The 23,429-nt window shown below is 47.4% G+C and overlaps 1 protein-coding gene and 1 long non-coding RNA gene across 3 annotated transcripts; one reads left to right on the top strand and one right to left on the bottom strand.

Annotated features, from left to right (window-relative positions):
* Nucleotides 1-1,166: 1,166 nt before the first annotated feature.
* Nucleotides 1,167-2,746, bottom strand: LOC137214933 (uncharacterized). 2 transcript variants are annotated; one of them, XR_010939094.1, is made up of 3 exons: nt 2,614-2,746; nt 1,394-1,648; nt 1,167-1,207 (listed from the first exon to the last, which is right to left on the bottom strand). It is a non-coding gene; the product is annotated as an uncharacterized lncRNA (long non-coding RNA). The 2 variants fall into 2 exon arrangements; XR_010939095.1 differs by having other exon boundaries at nt 2,609-2,722.
* Nucleotides 1,685-11,094, top strand: LOC137214808 (sialic acid-binding Ig-like lectin 5). The gene is made up of 8 exons (XM_067719080.1): nt 1,685-2,183; nt 2,400-2,678; nt 2,900-2,947; nt 4,705-4,962; nt 5,048-5,332; nt 5,641-5,737; nt 6,088-6,169; nt 10,308-11,094. The coding sequence occupies exons 1-8, from the start codon at nt 1,685-1,687 to the stop codon at nt 10,482-10,484; spliced, it is 1,725 nt and encodes a 574-aa protein (XP_067575181.1). The 3' UTR covers nt 10,485-11,094.
* Nucleotides 11,095-23,429: the final 12,335 nt, after the last annotated feature.

Below are 23,429 nucleotides of genomic sequence, written 5' to 3'. Positions count from 1 at the left end.
GGTGACACAATCCAGCTTCCAACGCCGTGCGAGCACAGGCACACCTCTGCACAGAGTGGTTAAGCGCCTCCCCAAGGTGGCACAGCAAGGATTAGGGAAGCAAGCGCAAGCCTAGAGCCATCTGCTGCAGAGCCTGTGCCCCTGAGCCCCGCATGAAAGCCCTCAGGGGAGGAAGCCCCAGGGAAGCGCTGACCACCACTGAGGGTGGGACTCAGAGTGAGCCCTGAGGAACGGGCAGGGCCAGACACCTGACCTGCAAGACAGCCACAGAAGAGTCTGTAGAAAACGCCCGCCTCTGTCCTTGTGTCAGATTCTCCCACAGACGAGGGTTGAACATTGTGATCCTTCCATGTGACAGATGAGAAAACTGAGGCCTGGAAGGGAGAAGGGCGGGGCCCACCTACCTCCAAACACTGGCATCCCCCCAGGGCCACGCTGGCTGCCATTTTGCTCCCAGTGCCCGGCTCCCAAGCCTGGCATGTGCAGGGAGGCCTGGGGCAGGGGGCTGAGAGCAGGTCAGGAAGCCTCAGGACCCCCTGTGGGATCGTGTCCTGGTGGCCACCCTCCTGGATCCTGGTCTCATCCTCTCTGTCCATGTATACCTGGGAACTCGCCTTCTAGCTGCACGGAGCGATGGGGTTTCCTCCAAGCCTCTATCTGGGCTGCCCCTATCTCACACTGTATCAGCAGGAGCTGGGGCGCTGGAGAAGTTCTCAAGGGTGGAGACAACGTCTGCCGCATTCTTGCCTTGTGCTCCACTCCCCTGAAAGGAGAGGTGCCCCTGTGCCGTTGTCGTGCTCATTTTGTTCCCAAGTCCAAGCTTGCTCTGCTCGCCTCACAACGGGCGCGTGAATCGGAGATGAGGTGTTGAGGGAAGGAATGACACCTTTATTCGGAAAGCTGGCAGACCTAGAAGACGGCAGACTAGTGTCTCTGAAGAACCTTTTGACTGGGGTTTGGATGCCAATTTCTTTTACAGCACAGAGAGGGAGAGGAGATGAGGAAGTAAAGTGAAAAGGCCACAAGCTTTGCAAACATCTCCTGGAATGGCCAGCCTCGGGGAGGGAATGCGTTCATTTCTTCTTCCTTGCAGCCATTCACGGGTGGAACGGCGCCCAGATGTTTCCCTGAACGAGGCCACTTTGTTTTAACCTTCAGGCAGAGGGGCAGGGCTCCCCGAGGCAGGCCATTATGTAGAGACAGTATCCTTTTAATGAACAAAAGCAGTGGAAAGCAAAGGTTAAAGTAGAAGAAACAGATCCAACACGGAGTCAGGATTGACTCTTCCCTGTTACAATTTCAGTAACTAACCACCACCTCTTTCGCCCTGGCGGGACCCATCCCCGTCTTTCATGCATGGAGCCTTCCCGGCTGCCCCTCCTGCATCTCACACCTGGCGGGGACTGACCGGCCTGATTTCCTGCGGACAGAGGTGTGGGAGGGACAGGCTGTGGACAGGGATCCGGGAGACGCCTTTGGGCTGTATTCGCTGCTCGTGACCCTCACCAGGGCCTCACATGGAAAGTAGAAGTGGTGACTCTCCAAGGTCCACGCAGCTCCGGCAGCATGTGGGCGCGGAGTTCCTCTTTTGTGGTCGGTTACCTTCTGACCTCAGCTCTGGGCTTCCTGTGGGGGCTTCCTCTCAATCCTGTGACACAAAGGCCCCATCACTCTTACCCCAAAGATGCTGCTATTGCCACCACCGCTGCTGCTGCTGTCCCTGCTGTGGGCAGGTGGATGGGCTGCGGGGAGAGGGGTGGCCGGGGCAGGGGCTGCGGCTGACCCTCGTTTCCTCGCAGGGTCCCTGGCTCAGGACAAGAGATACTGGCTGTGGGTGTGGGGGCCTGTGACGGTGCAGGAGGGCCTGTGTGTCCGCGTGCTCTGCTCCTTCCAGTATCCCCGGGACGACTGGAACGACTCTGTCCCAGCTTTCGGCTACTGGTTCCAGGAAGGGGCCAGAACCCGCCAGGATCGTCTAGTGGCCACAAACAACCCAGATCGTGAGGTGCTGACGGACACCCAGGGCCGATTCCACCTCCTTGGAGACCCCCGGACCTACAGCTGCTCCCTGGACATCAGAGATGCACGGCAGGGAGACACGGGGACATACTTCTTTAGGGTGGAGAGAGGGCCTACTGTGAAATATAGTTATTTTGAGGACAAGCTCCACCTGCATGTAACAGGTAAGGATGGTGTCAAGGAGAGGACACACAGACACAGGAGCCCTGAGTGTCCCCAGGGCAGGGCTGGGAGGGGACCCCCTGTCTTCTCATCCTGGGAGGGGCCCAAGGGTACCTAGAGGACAGGCCGCTGCGGCTGGCCTGGGGCAGAGACAGCTCTGAGGGGCACACTCGGGGCCCCCCGTCCAGGACCTGGGTCTCTTTCTCTCTCCTCTTCAGCTCTGACACAGACACCCGACATCCACGTCCAGGGGACCCTAGAATCTGGCCTCCCCAGGAATATCACCTGTGCAGTGCCATGGGCCTGTGAGAGGGGGACACCCCACACCTTCTCCTGGACCGGGGTTGCCCTCCCTTCCCTGCACCCCAAGGGCCCCCACTCCTCGGTGCTCACCCTCACCCTGGGGCCCCAGGACCACGGCACCAACCTCACCTGTCGAGTGACCTTCCCCGGAGCTGGCGTGAGCACAGACAGAACCATCAGGCTCAACGTGTCCTGTGAGCGCAGGGCCGGGATGCCGGGGCCCTGAGGGCGGAGGGCGTTGGGGACGGGAGGGAGGGCCTGGGCTACTGCGTGCTGAGCCCTGCAAGCTGGAACTGGGGAGGAAGGAAAGAGGACACTACTCCACCCTCTTCCTATTTCTAATGTTTCTGGGGGAAAAGGGCCAATGCCTGCCTTCCTGCCGCTGAAAAGGGGACTGTTATGTCTGTCTGTCCAGATGCACCCCAGAAGCCGACCATCAGAGTGTTCCGGAAGGAAGACACAGGTAGGTCTAAACCTCTCTTCTCCAGGGGTGTGGTGGAAGTGGAAGTGTCTCTGCCCTTCGGAGCAGAGCTGGGGATCAGAACTCAGATGGCAGAGAGGCTCAGGCCCGGGGAGGGACAGCAGAGGTGGGAAAACCCCCACTGGCTCGTCAGCTTACGCACTGGCCTCCCCCTTTCGCTGGCCCTGCTCTCATGGGGTATCGCGTGGCCTCCTCCTTGCCTGTTGGACGTGGCTGTCCCCACTGCCAGGGCTCCATCCTTGTCCCACATCCTGCCCAATAGTATTCAGCACTTGTGTATCTCCCCTCTTGGTTATCTTTTCGAATAGAACCTACACGTATACATTTTAAAACACACACATATATGCAGATCATACTACCCACATGCTTTGCATCTCTATTAGTATTTTTTAATAAACTTTTCATATGCAGTAATTTTAGACTCACATGGTACAGAGACTTTCCACAAATCTCTCTCCTCATCATTAAAATCCTCCATCCACATGGCATATTTGTCACAACTAAGGAAGTGACGTTGGTACATTTCTACAAACTAAACTCGCCTTTTTCTCAAACTTGGTATATCTTGGAGATTCTCCTGTATCTTACCTAGGAAACCTTCTTCATTCTTAATGATGACCCCATGGTTTTCCAATTAGAAGTATATTATATGATAAAGTACTTAATAGGTCTCCTGTTAGTGGAAAACTACGGTGTTTCCAATCCTTTGCAAAGACAAGACAAATGTGTGGGTCTGGAAGATTACTCTTGAGAGAGAAGAAAGTCCTAGATCGAAGGGCATGTTTGTAATTTCTACAGATATTGCCGAATCGAGCTACATGGAAGTTGTTCTGCTTACGCTACCCCCTGCTATGTGTCTATTTCCCTGCTAAACATTTTCATCCTTGCTGATACCATAAGTGAATACACTATCATGTTAACTTGCATTATCATTTTGTGAATAGGTTGGGTATCTTTCATTGTGTTTAAAAACCATGTGTATTTCTTTCTCTTTTTTTTTTTTTTTTTTGCGGTACGCGGGCCTCTCACTGTTGTGGCCTCTCCAGTTGTGGAGCACAGGCTCCAGACGCACAGGCTCAGCGGCCATGGCTCACGGGCCCAGCCGCTCCGCGGCATGTGGGATCTTCCCGGACCGGGACACGAACGCGCGTCCCCTGCATCGGCAGGCAGACTCTCAACCACTGCGCCACCAGGGAAGCCCCATGCGTATTTCTTTGTGGTCTTTTTCTTGATTTGAAGAAACTCTTTTCATATTAACGCAATCATCTGTGTATAAGTTGAGAGGATTTCTTTTCATCCTAATCATGGGCTTTTGACTTAGTGCACGGTGATTTTGCTAGGCAAAAACATGCCATTTTTCTTGGCCACACCGCGTGGCTTGTGGGATCTTAGTTCCCCAACCGGGGATCTAGCCCGTGCCCCCCGCAGTGGAAGCACGGAATCCTAACCACTGGATCACCAGGGAACCCCCGCCATTTTTTTTTTTAAGTTGCATTCAGTGATGTACTGGGACTAGCTCTTACTGGTTGGCGAGAGTCAGTTGTGCCATTGTGTCCATCTTTTCCCACTTCTGAGTTCAGAGGCTTCAAATTAGGTGCTTGAAATTGGCCAAGATGGGAGTTTTTACACAGAGGAAATTGACAAGTGCTACAAAACAGGAAGATATGAGCCCTTAGGCAATGAAAGAGACAGACAGACAGACAGGCAGACTGAAGCTAGCTTTCTCTCTGTCCTGCCAGGACCTGAAAGTCTGGGCCAAAGCCTATCTCTCCCAGTCCAGGAGGGCCAGTTCCTACGCCTGGACTGTGTTGCCGACAGCAACCCTCCTGCCAGGATGAGCTGGATCCGGGGGAGCCTGACCCTGAGCCCCTCCAATTCCTCGAACCCAGGGGTCCTGGAGCTGCCCCGGGTGGAACTGGAGGACCATGGGAAATATGTCTGCCGAGCTCAGCATCCGTTAGGCTCTCAGAAAGCATCTCTGAGCCTCGTTGTGAAAAGTGAGTTGGAACACACCTGAGGGAAGGACCCCTGGGTTCTAGGGAGGGGAGAGTCTCCTCTGATCCCTCCCATCTCTCCCCACAGACCCCCCGCAGCTGCAGGGACCCTCCTGCTCCCAGGAGGAGGAGGGTCTGCACTGCGACTGTTCCTCCCGAGCCCAGCCGGCCCCCTCCCTGCGCTGGCGGCTGGGGGAGGGGCTGCTGGAGGGGAATTTCAGCAACGCCTCCTTCAAGGTCACCTCCAGCTCGGCTGGGCCCTGGGCCAACAGCTCCCTGAGCCTCCGCGAGGGGCTCAGCTCTGGCCTCCGACTCAGCTGCGAGGCCCAGAACGGCCACGGGAAACAGAGCGCCACTGTCCTGCTGCTGCCAGGTCTGGGAGCTATGAAGGGCCGTGTCCGGGGAAAGGGGACACACGAGTCTGCGTCCTAGAAGATACTGAGAGGGAGAGAAATGGGCCTGATTCAGGGCAAAAGGGGAACTAGAGTTCAGGGTCCTCTGTCGGTTGGCTGGGGTGGGGGCTGGGGACACAGGAACCTACAATTATATAGAAGGATGGGGGACAAAAGACAGAGTCCTGGATAGAAGTGGGCACACTCGTGGGTCATGGATTTGAGAAGGCTCGTCACTTAGGTGCCTGCTTAGGGAGACTGCAGGTCACCCCAAGTCTCTTATTTGCAGGGAGGCCAGCACTCAGGACTGGTGTGGTTTGGGGGGCCGTCGGGGGATCCGGCGTCACAGCCCTGCTAGCTCTCTGCCTCTGCCTCATCTTCTTTGTGTGAGTGGTGGTCCCAGTTTGGGACAAGACTTCCCGAGGTGGTGGTATGGGGGGCAAGGGGCGAAGGAGGGGGAGACTTAAAGAAATTTTCAAAACTCAAAGCTCAGAGCTGAGGGCCCTGGTAGAGTGATGAAGCCAGGAAGGAGGGCCGTTAGTCAAAGCGGCATCAGGAATGCAGCCTCCTGACATCTTGGCCAAGTGTGGACTCTGGTGCCAGCCATCCTGGAGGAGGGAACAGGTGGTCTGGTCATGGCCTCTGCAGCTGGACGCCAGCCTGCATTCAGTCAGTCCTTCTCAGCTCCATGCAGTGAGTCCACCAAGCCAAGAAAGGCCCTGGTCTCTCTTTTCAGAGTGAAGATCTACAGGAAGAAATCAGCGGAGAAGGCATCAGGCAGAGATGGCGTCCGTCCCGCACTGACTTCCATCTCTCTGGTGAGTGATGTGGGCAACTTTCCATCCAGTGTCTCCGCTGGACACCTCTCCCCTAACAGGGTCTGTAGCAGCTTACCCAGCACCTCAAAAAATGAGTTCGTCCTCCCCACCTGCAAATTTGTTCTTCCTCCTGAATTTCCTGTTGCACTCAAGTCACCCTCTCCTCTTTCCCCTCCATCACTTCCCAGAGCCAAGAATTGCCCAAGTCCTGTCCATCTTCCTTTTAGCAAAGCTCATCTCCATTTGACCCCTTCCCTGCTGAGCCCTCACATTCTCTCTGCCGGGTCACTGGCTTCATCTCTCCTCCCCGAACAAGCTCTCGGCAAGAAATTCCCCGAACGGCTGTCCTTCAGTCACCCTGTGCTTGCTCCCCACTGTCTAGATCCAACAGAAATATGCGAGCCATGTATATAACTTAAAACTTAGCCACGTGAGTAAAGTAGAAAGGAACATGAGATCAATTTTAATATAATATTTTATTTAAGCCAACGTAGCCAAAGTGTTATTTCAAACCTCATGTCATCAACAGTCAACATAAACATACAAATTATTGAGATTTCTCTTTCTTTCTTTCTTTTCTTCTTTCTTCCTTTCTTTCTTTCCTTCTTGCTTTCTTACTTGCTTTCCTTCTCTCTTTCTCCCTTCTTTCCTTCCTCTGTTTTCTTTCTTTCTTTCTTTTTCTTTCTTCCTTCCTTCTTCCTTCCCTCCCTCCCCCTCCCCCTTTCTTTCTTTTTTTTTTTAATTTATTTATTTTTAGCTGCATGGGTCTTTGTTGCTGCACACAGGCTTTCTCTAGTTGCAGCGTGTGGGGGTTACTCTTCGTTGTGGTGCGTGGGCTTCTCATTGTGGTGACTTCTCTTGTTGCGGAGCACGGGCTCTAGGCGCAAGAGCTTCAGTAGTTGTGGCTCACAGGCTCAGTAGTTGTGGCTCTTGGGCTCTAGAGTGCAGGCTCAGTAGTTGTGGCTCACGGGTTTAGTTGCTCCATGACATGTGGGATCCTCCAGGGACCAGAACTCAAACCCATGTCCCCTACATTTGCAGGTAGACTCTTAACCACTGCGCCACCAGGGAAGCCCCTCTTTCTTTCTTTCTTTCTTTCCTTCTTTCTTCCTTCCTTCCTTCCTTTGTTCCTTCATTCCTTCCTGCGTTTCTTTCTTTCTTTCCTTCTTTCTTTCTTTTTTCTTTCTTTTTTCTTTCCTTCTTTCTTCTTTCTTTTTTCTTTCTTTCTTTCTTTCTTTCTTTCTTTCCTTCTTTCTTCTTTCTTTCTTTCTTTCTTTTTTCTTTCTTTTTTTCTTTCTCTTTCTTTCTTTCTTTCTCGACTTTAAACTCCAGTATGCATTTTGTACTCAGCACATCTTTGTTCTGACTCACCACGTTTCATGGGCTCCAGAGCCACGTGTGGCTGGGGGCTCCTGCGCTGGACAGCGCAGGCCTAGGAAATCAAGACCAAATTCTTCAGTCTGGGGTTCTGTGATCTGTCCCCTGCCAAGTTCTCCAGCCGGCATCCTGTCCCTCCCCACAAAATGAGCTGATTATATTCTATGATATTATGATTTATAATAAGAAATATATATTTGGTCTTTATCCCCTATTCCTTGGCACAGAGCTCCTAGAACCCTTGAACTTTCCTGTGATGGGAGTGATAAAAGTATTTCTTGTTATATTCATGGAGTGACTTTTGGGAAGCACCTAAGGATGGGGGCTGGTTGCTGGGAGAACCAACCATGCAATTGGGGGATTGGAACTTTCAGTCCCACGCCCTGACCTCCAGGGATGGGAAAGGGGCTGGAGGATGAGTTCAATCCCCAAGGGCCAATGATTCAGTCAATCATGACTATGGAATGAAGCCTCCATAAAACCCCACAAAGTATGGGGCTCAGAGAGCTTCCAGGTTGGTGAACAAGTGGAGATTTGAAGAGATTGAAGCAATCGGAGAGGGCATGGAAACTCTGCACCCTTTCCCTATACCTTGCCCTACACATCTCTTCCATCTGGCTGTTCCTGAGTTATATACTTTAATTTAAAAAAAACAGCTAATTTAATAAGTGAAATATTTCTCTGAGTTCTGTGAGCTGCTCTAGCAAATGAATGGAATCTGAGGAGAGGGGTTGTGGGAATCTCTGATCGACAGCTGTCTGGTCAGAAGCACAGGTGAGAATCTGGGACTTGTGATTGGCATGTGAGGTTGAGGGTGGGACAGTCTTGTGGGACCGAGCCCTTAACAGTGTCAGAATTGAGCTGAATGGTAGGACACCCAGCTGGTGCTGCAGACGTGCTTGTCGGTGTGCAAATCCCCCCACCCCTGCCCCATATTGTAAGTGGTTCCAGGATCCTTATATCTCCAGGCAGGGCTCACTCTTTGTGATTTTGTGCGTTTGCATTCGAGATTTCCTCTGTCCTGATCCCATTTGCATTGGTCAAGCCCTCAGTCATCTTTCTTGCCCCAATTAATTTTTTTATTTTTATTTTTTATCAATCTATAGTTGATTTACAATATTGTGTTAGTTTCTGGTATACAGCAAAGTGATTCCTATATATATATTCTTTTTCAGATTATTTTCCATTATAGTTTATTAAAAGATATTATACCTAGTTCCCAGTGCTATACAGTAGGACCCTGTTGATTATCTGTTTTATATGTAATAGTGTGTATCTGCTAATCCCAAACTCCTGATTTATCCCTCCCTGCCTCCCCTGTAACCATAAGTTTGCTTTCTGTCTGTGAGTCTGTTTCTGTTTTGTAAATAAGTTCTTTTGTATCATTCTTTTAGATTCCACATATAAGTGAAATCATATGATATTTGTCTTTCTCTGTCTGACTTACTTCACTTAGTATGATAATCTCTAGGTCCACCCATGTTGCTGAAAACGGCATTATTTCCTTCTTTTGTTAAAAAATGTATTTTATTGAAGTATAGCTGATTTACAATGTTGTGTTAATTTCTGCTGTACAGCAAAGTGATTCAGTTTTATATATATATATATATATATATATATATATATATACACACACACACACATTCTTTTTCATATTCCTCTCCATTATGGTTTATCACTGGATATTGCTTTTTTTTAATTAATGAACTTATTTATTTATTTTTGGCTGCGTTGGGTCTTCATTGCTGCATGTGGGCTTTCTTTAGTTGCAGCAAGCAGGGGCTACTCTTCGTTGCAGTGCACGGGCTTTTCGTTGCAGTAGCTTCTCTTGTTGCAAAGCATAGGCTCTAGGCGCACAGGCTTCAGTAGTTGTGGCACGTGGGCTCAGTAGTTGTGGCGCACGGGCTTAGTTGCTCCACAGCATGTGGGATCTTCCCGGACCAGGGCTCAAACCCATGTCCCCTGCATTGGCAGGCGGATTCTTAAGCACTGTGCCACCAGGGCAGCCCTATCACTGGATACTTAGTTCCCTGTGCTATACAGTAGGGCCTTGTTGTTTATCCATTCTATATATAATAGTTTGCATCTGCTAATGCCAGACTCCCAATCCATCCCTCCCCCACCCCACCCTCCTTGGCAACCACAAGTCTGTTCTCTATGTCTGTGAGTCTGTTTCTGTTTTATTTCATTCTTTTTTAATGTCATGCCAATTTATGTCATTTAAATATTCCCCTGCCCTATACCAGACCGACTGTCGTCATGCATCCCTGTAATAATCACAGGCCTGTCCCCACCACACTGTGAGCCCCTGGAGGGTAGTTCAGGTCTCCTGCAGACCTCTGTGACTCTCACCCACAGCACCCTGCTTCTGTCCATCAAATCACAATTTGCAATTCGATAAGTTTTGAGTGCGCAACAATTTCATACAGTCCCCTTGTCCTCATAGACTGTCCAAGGTCAGGGATCTTGTCTGTGGAAGAATCACTTCACCTTGCTCACTCGGTCTGTTTTCCTAACTGTAAAATGAGGATAACATTTATATCATCCATGGAGGGAAGTTGTAAGCATTCAGTGGGGTGAGAAACAAGAAGAACAGACCACTATGATTAAAGGAATGAATGAATGAGTGAGTGAGTGAATGAGTGAATCCTCAGGAAATGGGTGTGAAATGGATAAGGGAATAATTGCCCCCCTCAAGCCCCAGGTTCCCTTCTCCAGACCTCAACAGCCAGCTCTGAAGCTCTTCTCTCGTCCCACTCAGGGTCACCTCAATGAATCCTGTTCAGACAGCCCCTCGGACTACCAGACCCCAGCTCCGGCCACCTCCACCCCAGGGAAGGAGCAGGAGCTCCATTACGCCACCCTCAACTTCCACAGGCTGAGGACCCACAACTTTCAGGACACCACTGAGTACTCAGAGATCAAGATCCAGAAATGATGCCCCCGTCCCCAACCCCAGAACCAGGCTGGAGCCCAGAAAACGCATCTCTGAAGAAAATGTGTGCCAGGCACCGATTCTTGAGGACTTGGCTGCCCTCTGAGCCAGAGCTTATAAATGAGAAGGTGAAGCTCCTTGGAGCGGCTGAAGGGCACAGAGAGTCCTAGGTTCAAATCCAGACCCTGGCAACCCTGAGGGTGTTATATCAGGCAAATCACTTTACCTCTCTGTGCTTCAGTTTCCTTCTCTGTAAAATGGGGATAATATCCATTAGGTACATTGTTAAGTGGGAAAAATGCACTTTGGGAGTTGCTAACTACATTGTCATGTGTTAAGTTAGCCTCAGCATGGAGGGAGATGTCAGCTCTGCCACATATTTCTGTTTTGCCTGACTGTTTTTAAGAACATGAATTATTTTTTGTTTGTTTTTCCGGGAGGGAGGAGATAAAACATGTATTATTTTTTTTAAGTAAATCTAAATTTACCTCTCTGGTTGGAGACGATATTTCCCAATACATGTATCTAACAAAGGACACCCAGGATATATAATGAATATATTTTTTTAATAATAAATAATTTAAAAATAAATTTGAAGGCTTCCCTGGTGGCACAGTGGTTAAGAATTCACCTGCCAATGCAGGGGACACGGGTTCAAGCCCTGGTCTGGGAAGATCCCACATGCCGTGGAGCAACTAAGCTCATGCGCCACAACTACTGAGCCTGTGCTCTAGAGCCCTCGAGCCACAACTACTGAACCCGCGTGCCACAACTACCGTAGCCCACATGCCTAGAGCCCGTGCTCCGCAACAAGGGAAGCCACCACAATGAGAAGCCCGCGCACCGCAACGAAGAGTAGCCCCTGCTCACCCTGACTAGAGAAAACCCGCGTGCAGCAACAAAGACCCAACGCAGCCAAAAATAAATAAAATAATAATAATAATAATAAATATATATATTTTAAAATAAATAAATTTGAAAAAAAATTTAAAGGGCTATGTAAAGAGCTTCCACGAATCCATTAGAAAAAGGCAGACAACCGAACAGAAAGACAAAATAGTCAAATGGCCAATAAGCATAGAGAAAAGTATTCAACTTCTGTAGCTGTCAGGGAAATAAAAATTAAAATCACAGTGGTGCCAACTGCATAGTCACACTGGCTAAGGTAATAAAAATAATGTCAAGGAAATCAAGTGTTGAGGATATTACGCTAAGTGAAATAAACCAGTTACAGAATGACAAATGCTGCATGATTCCAGCTCTAGGAAGTATTTAAGGAAATCAAACTCTGAAACGAAGGTAGAGGGGCCCTGGGGGAGACTCAGAGAAGGGGAGTTAGGAAATTGCTCTTCAATAGGTGTAGAGTTTCATTTTTGCAAGATGAAAACATGGTAGAGATTTGATGGCCAACAATGTGCATGTCATTAACATTACTGTACCATGCACTTAAAAATGGTTACGATGGTAAGTTTTATGTTATTTTTTTTTACCACAATGTTTTTAAAAGTACTGTATAGTGGTTACCCGGGGCTGGGGACTGGGGGTGTCGGTGGACAGTTCATGTTTAGTGGGTACAGAATTTCAGTTTCGGAGGATGAAAAGGTTCTAGAGACAGACGGAGGTGATGGTTGCACGATGTGAATATGCTTAACGCCGTTGAATTGTACACTTGAAACATGGTTAAACCAGTATGTCATGGGTACTTCATCACAATAAAAAATGTTTCCTTAAAGAACATCAAGGGGCTTCCCTGGTGGCGCAGTGGTTGAGAGTCCGCCTGCCGATGCAGGGGACACGGGTTCGTGCCCCGGTCCGGGAAGATCCCACATGCCGCGGAGTGGATGGGCCCGTGAGCCATGGCCACTGAGCCTGCGCGTCTGGAGCCTGTGCTCCGCAACGGGAGAGGCCACAACAGTGAGAAGCCCGCGTACCACAAAAAAAAAAAAAAAAAGGAAAAAAAAGTTAAAAAGCAGTTTTCACTGCTGAGGGCCCAGATTCAGTCCCTAGTTGGGGGACTAAGATCCCACAAGCCATGTGGCGCAGCTGAAAAAAAAATCAAAAACCCTAATCTTAGGTGTTAGAAGTCCACATACTGGTTACCCTCAGTGGGTACTGGCTGTAGGAGGGCAGTAGGGGTATCCTGGGGTTTCCAGTAAGGATCTGTTTCTTGATCTGGGCATTCATTGCTCAGATATATTCACTCTATGAAAGGTTGTTGTTGTTTTTTAAATACTGGGTCCTACTCCTATCCTTTTTTTTTTTTCAAATTTATTTTTATTTATTTTTGGCTGCATTGGGTCTTTGTTGCTGCGCACGGGCTTCCTCTAGTTGCGGCGAGCGGGGACTACTCTTTGTTGCAGTGTGTGGGCTTCTCACTGTAGTGGTTTCTCTTGTTGCGGAGCGTGGGCTCTAGGGCACCAGGGTTTCAGTAGTTGCAGCACACAGGCTCAGTAGTTGTGGCTCCCGGGCTCTAGAGCACAGGCTCAGGAGTTGTGGCGCACGGGATTTGTTGCTCTGTGGCATGTGGGATCTTCCCGGACCGGGGATCGAACCCGTGTCCCCTGCATTGGCAGGCGGATTCTCAACCACTGCGCCATCAGGGAAGTCCCTATGAAACATTTTTGAGTCAAACAATTATGATGTGTGCTCTTTTCTATATGACTATTACTCTTGAATAAAATTTACATTAAGCTTTAAAAAGATGATCCTTGTAAGTTTCTAACTCTGATCTCCACCAAACGATAAGCTTCCCCAGGGCAGGGACAGTACTGTGTCCAGCCTTGTGTTTTCAGAGCCTAGCCTTGGACACAACACATAAACTGGACTCAGTAAACCTTCGAAATGATTTGCACTCAAGTGCAAGGGGAAGACACGGCCGGGCTCTGCTGAGGCTTCCCATGTTGTTTCCAGCCCAAGCCTCTCTCCTAAGTTCTGAATCCCAGTGTCCTCCTCCACATCTCTCCCTGATTGACCACAGGTGCTTTGCTTTCAGTGTATCGCAAGCCGGACTCTGCATCACCCCTCAAGCCTGGTTCTCGCCTGGGTCCTCCGTCCAGGACTCGAGAATGTCCATCCAGCAGCATGGTGCCTGACTCGCAGTATCAGCCCAGGAGAGCATCGCACCCTTGTGCCTGGATTAGCGCCATCTCCCCACCAGGACACAACTCCTGGCCCAGCACGTCTTGGATCTTGTGAAACAGGCCTCCTCCCCTTCTCCAGTCTCTCTGGTTTCCATTTAGGTTCCTCTCTGTCTGTTCCTCCAAGAGGCCACTGTCCTAACCACTTCCTGAATTGGTGAGTCTGCATCTTCTTCTCCCCCCGGGGGTTGTAAGCTTCCCCTGGCCACTGTATAAAGTGCCTCAAGACCCAGCTACCAGGTCCAGTAGTATTCAAGGCCCAGCTTTCAGCATGAAGCCTTCTTCAACCCTGTCCTATCATCTGGGGAAGAGTCTTTTTAAAAAATATTTATTTATGTATTTGCATTGGGTCTTAGTTGTAGCCGGCAGGCTCACCGGCTCCTTAGTTGCAGCTTTTCAGTTCCTTAGGTGTGGCATGAGAACTCTTACTTGTGGCATGCATGTGGGATTTAGTTCCCAGACCAGGGATCAAACCCGGGCCCTCTGCACTGGGACCGCAGAGTCTTAACCACTGTGCCACCAGGGAAGTCCTCTGGGGAAGATTCTGGAACTCCCTCCTCTGGAACCCCGCAGACCTCATTCATCTCTCCACTGTAGTTTTAATCACAGGGCCTAGAGGCTGTCTAACCTGTCTTAGTGAAGGCAGGGGAGGGCAGCTATTAAAACTGTAAGCGCCTAACCCTCCTACATTGTTGGTAGGGATGTAAATTGGTGCAGCCACTATGGAGAGCAGTATGTAGGTTCCTTAAAAAACTAAAAATAGAGCTACCATATGATCCTGCAATCCCACTCCTGGACATATTTCCAAAGAAAACTCTAATTCAAAAAGATACATGCACCCCAATGTTCACAGCAGCACTATTTACAGTAGCTAAGACATGGAAACAACCTACATGTCCGTCGAGAGTTGAGTGAATCATGAAGATGTGATATTCATATGCAATGGAATATTACTCAGCCATAATAAAGAATGAAATAATGCCATTTGTAACAGCTTGGATGGACGGAGAGATGATCACACTAAGTGAAGAAAGTCAGACAGAGAAAGACAAATACCATATGATGTCACTTACATGCGGGATCTAAAATATGACACAAATGAACTCACCTATGAAACAGAAACAGACTCAGTTATAGAGAACAGACTTGTGGTCGCTGAGGAGGGGAGGGGTGGAAGAGGGGAGGGGATGGCTTGGGAGTTTGGGATTAGCAGATGCGAACTATTATATATAGAGTGGATAAACAACAAGGTCCTACTGTACCGCACAGGGAACTGTATTAAATATCTTGTAATAAACCATAATGGAAAAGAAAAACATGGTAAGCCCTTTCCTAATAACCACAAAATGGAAAAAGTCCAAATATCTATCAATGGATGAATGGATAAACACAATGTGATCCATCCCTACAATGGCATATCATTCAGCCATAAAAGCACGGATACGCGCTACGACATGGATGAACGTCAATAATGTGCTAAGTGAAAGACGCAAGACACAAATGGTCACATGTTGTAAAATTCCATTTATATGAAACCTCCAAAATAGATAAATCCATAGAGACTGAAAGCAGATGAGGGGCTGCCGGGGGCTTTGGGGAGGAGGAACTGGAGAGTAACTGTTTCATGGGTATGAAGTTTCTTTTTGGGGTGATGGAAAATGTTTTGGAACTAGATAGAGGTGTTGGTTACAAAATATTGTGCATATACGAAATGCCACTAAATTGTTCACTTTAAAATGTTTTGTTTTGTTTTGTTTGCGGTACGCGGGCCTCTCACTGTTGTGGCCTCTCCCGTTGCGGAGCACAGGCTCCGGACGCGCAGGCTCAGCGGCCATGGCTCAGGGGCCCAGCCGCTCCGCGGCATGTGGGATCTTCCCGGACCGGGGCACAAACCCTCGTCCCCTGCATCGGCAGGTGGACTCTCAACCACTGCGCCACCAGGGAAGCCCTAAAATGGTTAATTTTATGTCATGGTAATTTCTCCTTTATTAAAATAATAATGATAATACTAGTAATAGTCATTTAAAGTCCTTCCACCAGGATTCAAGCACCTGCTTCACCACTTAACCTCTCGCTACTACCACTTGCTCATGTGTCAAATGGGGAGGACAACCTTCCTTAGCTCATTTTGTTGCTTTGAGAATTCAGTGAATTCACGCCCACAGGCACAGTGCAGTGCCCTGTGCTTGGTGAGCCGGCAGTGACTGTCACCTGCAGGTGGCTGCTCAGAGTGTACCCAGAGAAACACCGCCCAGGTAATCATTAAACTTACTAAACAACCGCTAGGTTTGAAGCTGTAAACGTGCGGCACCCTGATAAGTGGGTGTTTCTGCGGTCATGGGTAAAGGATGTTGACATGCAAGTTAGCAAAGGAGAAGTATGAGGCTTATTTCAAGCCTTCGTGGTCAGGGTTCTGTTTCAATTCCCCCCCCCCCTTTCTTCACCCGTTCCCACTGAGTCAACAACTCCCTGATCTGTCCCCTCTTCTCTAGCCCAGCCTGGCCTCTCTCCCTTGATCATTAAAACACCCTCCTCGGGCTTCCCTGCTGGCGCAGTGGTTGAGAGTCCGCCTGCCGATGCAGGGGACACGGGTTCGTGCCCCGGTCCGGGAAGATCCCACATGCCGCGGAGCGGCTGGGCCCCTGAGCCATGGCCGCTGAGCCTGCGCGTCCGGAGCCTGTGCTCCGTAAACACTTCCTCCTTAAAAATCTGGGCTCCGGTGTCATCCGATCCAGCCCATCACCACCAGCAGCAGCAGAAGGAGCGGATGTGCAGCTCCAACTCTGTCCCTCTCCTCCTAAATGTCCTTCCATGCCTGCCCCTTTCCCTCAAGATGAAATATCAACTTCAGTGAGAGTTATTCAAGAATTTTCACGCTCACACCTTCATCTACCCTTGGCACTCCCTGGTGGTCTAGTGGTTAGGATTTGACGCTCTCGTCTACCCTAAACACACCCCCTTTTAGCCACCACTTCACACATCTTAGCCACATCCCTGTCACTTCATGAAGATCTCATACCCCTTCCTGTCTCTCCAACCTTCATTCATAGGGTCCCATCCCACTATAATATTGTCCCCTTTCTCCGTCTTTGCGATACATGCTTATCCTTTGAGATCTGGCTCGAGTATCACCTCCTCAAACAAGCTATCGATACATTCCCTGCTTTACCCCGCCCCCACCCTGCACTTTCCCGTGGGTGGATTAGAGTCCAGTTTATCAACCTCAGCACTACTGATATCTGGGCAGTTGGGGGCTGAATGACTCTTTCTTGTGCGGGTGTGTCTTGTGCATTGTAGGATGTCAAGGAGCACCTCTGGTCTCTATCCATGAGATGTCAGTAGCTTCCGCTGGCCAGTTTTGACAACCAAAAATGTCTCCAAACATTACCGAATGCCCGTGGGAGAGCAAAACGTCCCCCACCCCCAGCAGAACCACTGGGTTAGAGCCTCCCTCCTCTGCACTCACACAGATACTTCAGTGGAACAACAAACTTTCTCCAGTTCTCCTTTTCAAAGTCACCACAAACACCATTTCTTCACTCCTGGAAAAGTTTCAAAACAATTAAGTGCGTTTCAGTTCCTTTGCCTCGCATTCATGAGGGGAGCCGTGGGAAATTCCTACCTTTGTTCCTCATTTCTTTGTTCCCCAGACTTCTTTTTGTTGTTGTTCCCAATCTGCATTCTACCATACACCAAGAATAACAAAAGGAAGAAGATACAGTTTCTGCCTCAGAGGAGTTCAAGTTCATGGGGTAAGGTTCGGGGAAGGAACAGAAATACGTAACCTATTAAAACACAGTGTGATGTGGTTCCTATCAAGATGGACATAGGGTATTAAGAGAAAAGTAGGAGTTGGCCAAGCAGAGAAAATGCAAAGCAGCCCAGGTAGTAATAACATCAGGTATAAAACAAGGAGGTGGGAGACACTCTGGCAGCTGTCTGGGCAAGAGAGATCAGTGCGCAGTAGTGAGTCCTGGGGTAAAGGAGACAAGGTGAGGTCACATCCCTAGAAACTTTGACTGGTCTCTGCTCTCCAAAGACTTTGTAGCCATGTTGAGGAGGCTGGACTTCCTCCTTCAGTCTGTCACACAAAAAACAAATCTGGATTAAGATAAAAAGAGAGTTTGTTCAAAAGGATTACTGCAATAAGGGGAATGGGATCATTGCAACGGGGAAAAGGAAACTTCTCTTTGTTAAAAAACAAGTTGTAATAAAGTTTAAAATATGGAAATCATACAAAGCATCTCTTCCAATCACAGTGGACTAAAACTAGAAATCGATAACAGAAAGGAAACTGGAAAATTCACGAATATGTGGAAATTAAACAGCACGCTCTTCAACAATCAAGAGTGTAAAAAGAAATCACCAGGGAAATTAGAAAATACCTTGGGACAAATGAAAACCGAAACACATACCAAAATTTATGGGATGCTGTCAAAGCAGTGCTAAAAGAAAAATGTAGAGCTGCAGACGCTTACATTCAAAACGAAGAAAGATCTCAAACAAGCCACATCATTTTACAGATTGAGAAGCTAGAAAAGCAAAACAAAACGAAACCTAAAGCTGGCAGAAGGAAATAAATGATAAAGATTAGAATTGAGATAAATGAAAGAGAATAGAAAAGCAATAGAAAAAATCAACAAAACAAAGTTGATTCTTTGAAAAGATCAACAAGACTGACCAACTTTTTTCATATAAATTTATTTATTTAATTTTTGGCTAAGTTTGGTCTTCGTTGCTGCGTGTGGGCTTTCTCTAGTCGCAGTGAGTGGGGGCTACTCTTCGTTGCAGTGTGTGGGCTTGTCATTGTGGTGGCTTCTCTAGCTGCAGAGCACGGGCTCTAGGCATGAGGGCTTCAGTAGTTGTGGCACGTGGGCTCAGTAGTTGTGGCTCGCAGGCTCTAGAGCGCAGGTTCCATGGTTGTGGTGCACGGGCTTAGTTGCTCTGCAGCATGTGGAATCTTCCCCGACCAAGGCTCAATCCCATGTCCCCTGCATTGGCAGCCAGATTCTTAACCACTGTACCACCAGGGAAGTGCAAGACTGACCAACTTTTAACTAGATCAACTAAGAATGAAAGAGAAAAGACTCAAATTACAAAAATCAGAAATGAAAGTGAGAATATTACTACTGATTCTAAAAAAAAAAAAAAAAGATTGTGAGAGTACTATTAACAATTGTATAGCAACAAATTGGGTAACCCAGATGAATGGATAAACTCCTAGAAACACACAATCTACTAAGACTAAATCATGAAGAAATAGAAAATCTGAATAGACCTATAACTAGTAATAAGATTGAATCAATAATTTAAAACCTCGCAACAAAGAAAAGCTCAGGACCAGATGGCTTCATGAATGAATTCTACCAAACATTTAAAGAAGATTTAACACCAATCTTTATTAAACTCTTCCAAGAAATCAAAGAGGAGGGAACACTTCCTAACTCATTCTTTGAGGCCAACGTTACCCTGATACCAAAGCCAGACAAAGAGACTACAAGAAAATGAAACTACAGACCAATATTCCTTAGATATGACAGTGAAACAGAGACAACAAAAGAAAAGTGAAAAAATTGGACTTCACCAAAATTAAAAACATTTGTGTATCTAGTAACATTATCAACATAGTGAAAAGGCAACACACAGAATGGGAGAAAATATTTGCAAATCATATCTCTGAAAAAGGATTAACATCTACAAGATATAAAGAGCTCCTACAACTCAACAAATACAAATGATCCAATTTTTTAAAATGTCAAAGACTTGAATAGACGTTTCTCCAAAGAAGATATAAAAGTAATAATGAGATATTACTTCGTACCTATTAGGATGACTATTATCAAAGAAAGAAAAAATAGGGAGGTTGTTGGGTATATACCCCAAAGAAATGGGTAGTCTTTGGGGTATATACCCAACTTCTGGGTATATACCCCAAAGAAATGAAAGCAAGGACTCAAACAGGTACTTGTAAACCAATGTTCATAGTAGCAACATCACAATAACCCAAAGGTGGAACAACCAAAGTGTCTATTGGCAGATGAATGGATAAACAAAGTGTGGCATATATACATATATATATATATATATATACATACATACATACACACACACCAGAATACTATTCAGCCTTAAAAAGGAGAGAAATCCTGTCGCATGCTACAACATGGATGAACCTTGAAAACATTATGCTAAGTGAAATAAGCCAATCACAAAAGGATAAATATTATGTGGTCCCACTTATATGAGGTGCTTAGACTAGTCAGATTCCTAGAGAAAGGAAGTAGAATGGTGACAAGGGGTTGAGGGGAGAGAGGAATGGGAGGTACTGTTTAGTGGTTACAGAGTTTAAATTTGGGATGATGGCAAGTTTTCTGGAGATGGATAGAGGTGACGGCTGCACAGCAATGTGAATGTACTTAGTGACACTCAATTATACACTAGGAAATGATTAAAATGATAAATTTTATGTAATGTATATTTTATCACAATGTTTTTTTAAGGTAAGAAATGGATTTATTTAGAGAGAAACACACTCCACAGACATAGTGTGGGCCATCTCAGAAGGTGAGAAAAGGCCTATCACAGTTTTTAAAAAGAATATTGTGCCGTGTTCCTGGTCAAATTGTCCCCAAATTTATCTGTTAATTCAATGAAATCCCAATCAGAATTCTGGAAGGTGTGTGTGTGTGTGTGTGTGTGTGTGTGTGTGTGTGTGTGTGTGTGTGTGGGTGTGTGTGTGTGTGTGTGTGAATGAAAGCCATCAGGGTGAGGGTAGAGTGTTTTTTGTTTTTGAAATTTTTTTTATTGAAGTATAGTTGATTTACAATGTTGTGTTAGTTTCAGGTGTACAGCAAAGTGACTATCTTTTTTCAGATTTTTTTCCATTATACTTTATTACAAGATATTCAATATAGTTCCCTGTGCTATACAGTAGGTCCTTGTTGTTTATCTATTTTATATATAGTAATGTGTATCTGTTCATCCCAAACTCCTAATTTGCCACACCCCCCCCCCATGGTTTTCATGAACATGGTCAAAAAAGACTTCTCTGAGAAGAAAATTGGCTCCTAAATTTCCATAGCACCACCCACACTACTGATTGGCTCAAGCCCTGAAGCTTGATCCTCTTCCCCCACCAGGCCCCCCAACACACAAAGGGGGCGGGGCATGTGCTTTCAGCTCCTGATTGGCTCTTGCAGCTGTGCATCAACTCCCAAAGCTTCATCTGCCTCATTGATTGGCTGTGGACTACTAATCCATGCAGTCGCTGATTGGCTATGAGAGAGGCCCATGCAGTAGCTGATTGGCTGCCAGGTAGATGCGTACAGCGCATGCGCAGGAGGCACACAGCCTGGATCCAGAGCAGTTTCCAGGTGGCACTGAGCTGCAGCCTTCCACTTGCAGACAGGCCAGGGCATCAGGCCCCGCGGGGCCTCGCGGGACCTCACGGGGCTGCGCTGGGCCTGTTGGCTTTCCCGTCAGTTATTGAGTGTAGAACCTGCGTTGGGACTGTCCAAACTGGGCTTCCATGAAAGTAGGGCATCTGTGTCAGTCCGAGTGACCTTGGGCAGCTAGGCAGCTACGACGTCAGTGAGGCCTCCCAAGGTGGCTGTCCGGCCTGAGAGGCCCCCGAGATCCCCTTAGTCAGAAAGGCCAATTCTGCATCAGATTGGGAGGCTCCCTGAGAGCTAGCTCACCAACTAGCCAGCCAGTTCACTGGGAGCCTGTCTCTGTATTTGTCAGCCTGCCACCAAGTGGGTCACCCAGTCAGCCTGAAGGGGAACTAGGGGGTCACCAATATCAGTAAGATCGCCAATCGGTGTGTCGATGGAGGATCAGGCTAGCGCCCTGATGAGTCAGCAGTTAGTCCCCTCGTAAATCATTTAATCAGCTAATCAGATCATCCGCCCCCTTCACAGCCTGCCCTGTTAATCAGTCAAATTAGGCTCCCTGTAGATCAGCCTCTTAATAAGTTAATCCCCCTACAAGGCACTCAGTCATTAGTCACACAGTTATCCCGCGTGTTGTAAACCAGCTAATCAGTTTCACTGTTAGTCCTTGGTTTCTCTAGAAAATTCGTTTCCCAGGCAACATAAGTAGGTCATCCAAAATTCAGTCCCACCCTTAGGAAGTCTGGAAAGCCCTTTGCATTACTTACGTTCTGCTGAGGGAGGTGTGCTGAGGATGAAGAATCTCCTGGAACCCTTGGAATGAGAAACAAAGGTAAAATTGGGAGGAGAAGTGATGGATGAAGGGCAATAGAAGGGCAGGAAAGAAAAGAGGGTAATGAGGATTCATCCCATATATCTCTAAAGGCTGGCACAGAGGAGCAAGAAGAAATCAGAATTTTAGAGCAAGGCTGATCATCACATCTCAAACAATCAAGCCCACTCATGTTACAGATGAAGAAATAAAAGGAAAACCAGAGAGAGGGATATAGTTGACCAAGGTTATTCCGTGATTTAATGGCTAAGCCTGGGCCAGGACCCAGACAGGGCTCGTTCCAACACCCAAATGCAGTTTTAAATCAGAGAACGGAAAAGGAAAAAAAAAAAAAAAATTGGCAGTGCAAAAAGGGAATGGTTGTGGGGTGTGAAGAAGAGAAAATACTTCACTACCTGGAAGCCTGGACAGCATCTTATTTATGTAAGTAGGAGAAAGGAAATCTGTTTTGACATGTGGGGATTAAGGGTTGGTGCAGAGTCCACTCAAAGGGATCCTGTAAAGCATGTAGAAATATGGAACAGGAAAATGGGTGGGGGTGGGGGAGAGGAAATAAAATATTAGAAAAAAAAAAGAAAAAAAGCAGAGATCTGGCTCTAAACCAGAAAAACAGTGGAAACAGAAAGAGAAGACTTCCCTGGTGGTGCAGTGATTAAGAATCCGCCTGCCAATGCAGGGGACACGGGTTCGAGCCCTGGTCCGGGAAGATCCCACGTGCCGAGGAGCAACTAAGCCCGTGCGCCACTACTACTGAGCCTGCACTCTAGAGCCCGCGAGTCACAACTGCTGAGCCCGTATGCCACAACTACTGAAGCCCATGTGCCTGGAGCCCGTTCTCCGCAACAAGAGAAGCCACCAACAATGAGAAGCCCGTGCACCGCAACGAAGAGTAGCCCCCCACTCACCGCGACTAGAGAAAGCCCACGCGCAGCAACAAAGACCCAACACAGAAAAAAAATAAATTAAAAAAAATTTAAAAAGAGAGAGCGAAAAAAATTGAAGTATAAGAAAAAAGGGGGAAAAAAGAAGAGAGAAAGAAAAAGAAAGGAAAGCAGAGCTCTGGTTCTAGAACCAGGAAAAAAAAAAAAAAAAAAGGAAAGCAGAGAGCTGGTTCTAACACCAGAAGAACAGAGGTGGAAAAAAGTAGTCCCAATTCAAATGCTGAGAGAGGCCAAGTAGGTAATTTAATAAATAGTAACTAACATTTATTGAGTGTATACTATGTAAGGCTCTGTCCTAGTAATTTGTTTAATCCTAAGAACGACCCCATGAGACTCAGGCCCTTGACAGAGCACAGAGTCCTAACCACTGGACTGCCACTTTTTTGTGTGAAATAGCCTGATTTTTAAATGTTATCCCCCCCACAAGAAAAAAAGTTGATTTAATAAATTAAGCTTTTAGGAGGCCAAACAAAATCTATTTATGGGTCAAATCCAGCTTGGGTACCACCAGTTTGCAACCTCTGATGCAGAGACCAAGAGTGATGGAACTGACTTACCCAGAATCTTCAGAAGCGGGAGACAAAGATTAGGCTTTCTGACTCCTGGTCTACTTCCAGGAAGAATCTGAAACACTTAGGAGCCCTCCC

The sequence above is a fragment of the Pseudorca crassidens genome, chromosome 20 (genome assembly GCF_039906515.1).
Source record: "Pseudorca crassidens isolate mPseCra1 chromosome 20, mPseCra1.hap1, whole genome shotgun sequence".
Taxonomy (NCBI): domain Eukaryota; kingdom Metazoa; phylum Chordata; class Mammalia; order Artiodactyla; family Delphinidae; genus Pseudorca; species Pseudorca crassidens.
The sequence above is the reverse complement of the archived record's forward strand: the minus strand, read 5'-3'. Positions and strand labels throughout refer to the sequence as shown.

What these genes read in the sequence shown, in the direction of transcription:
- LOC137214808 (XM_067719080.1), top strand. Translation starts at nt 1,685, where the DNA reads ATGCTGCTATTGCCACCACCGCTGCTGCTGCTGTCCCTGCTGTGGGCA. An exon ending in CATCAGGCTCAACGTGTCCT is followed by an intron (nt 2,679 to 2,899) that starts GTGAGCGCAGGG and finishes CTGTCTGTCCAG; the next exon opens with ATGCACCCCAGAAGCCGACC. An exon ending in CACTGACTTCCATCTCTCTG is followed by an intron (nt 6,170 to 10,307) that starts GTGAGTGATGTG and finishes CGTCCCACTCAG; the next exon opens with GGTCACCTCAATGAATCCTG.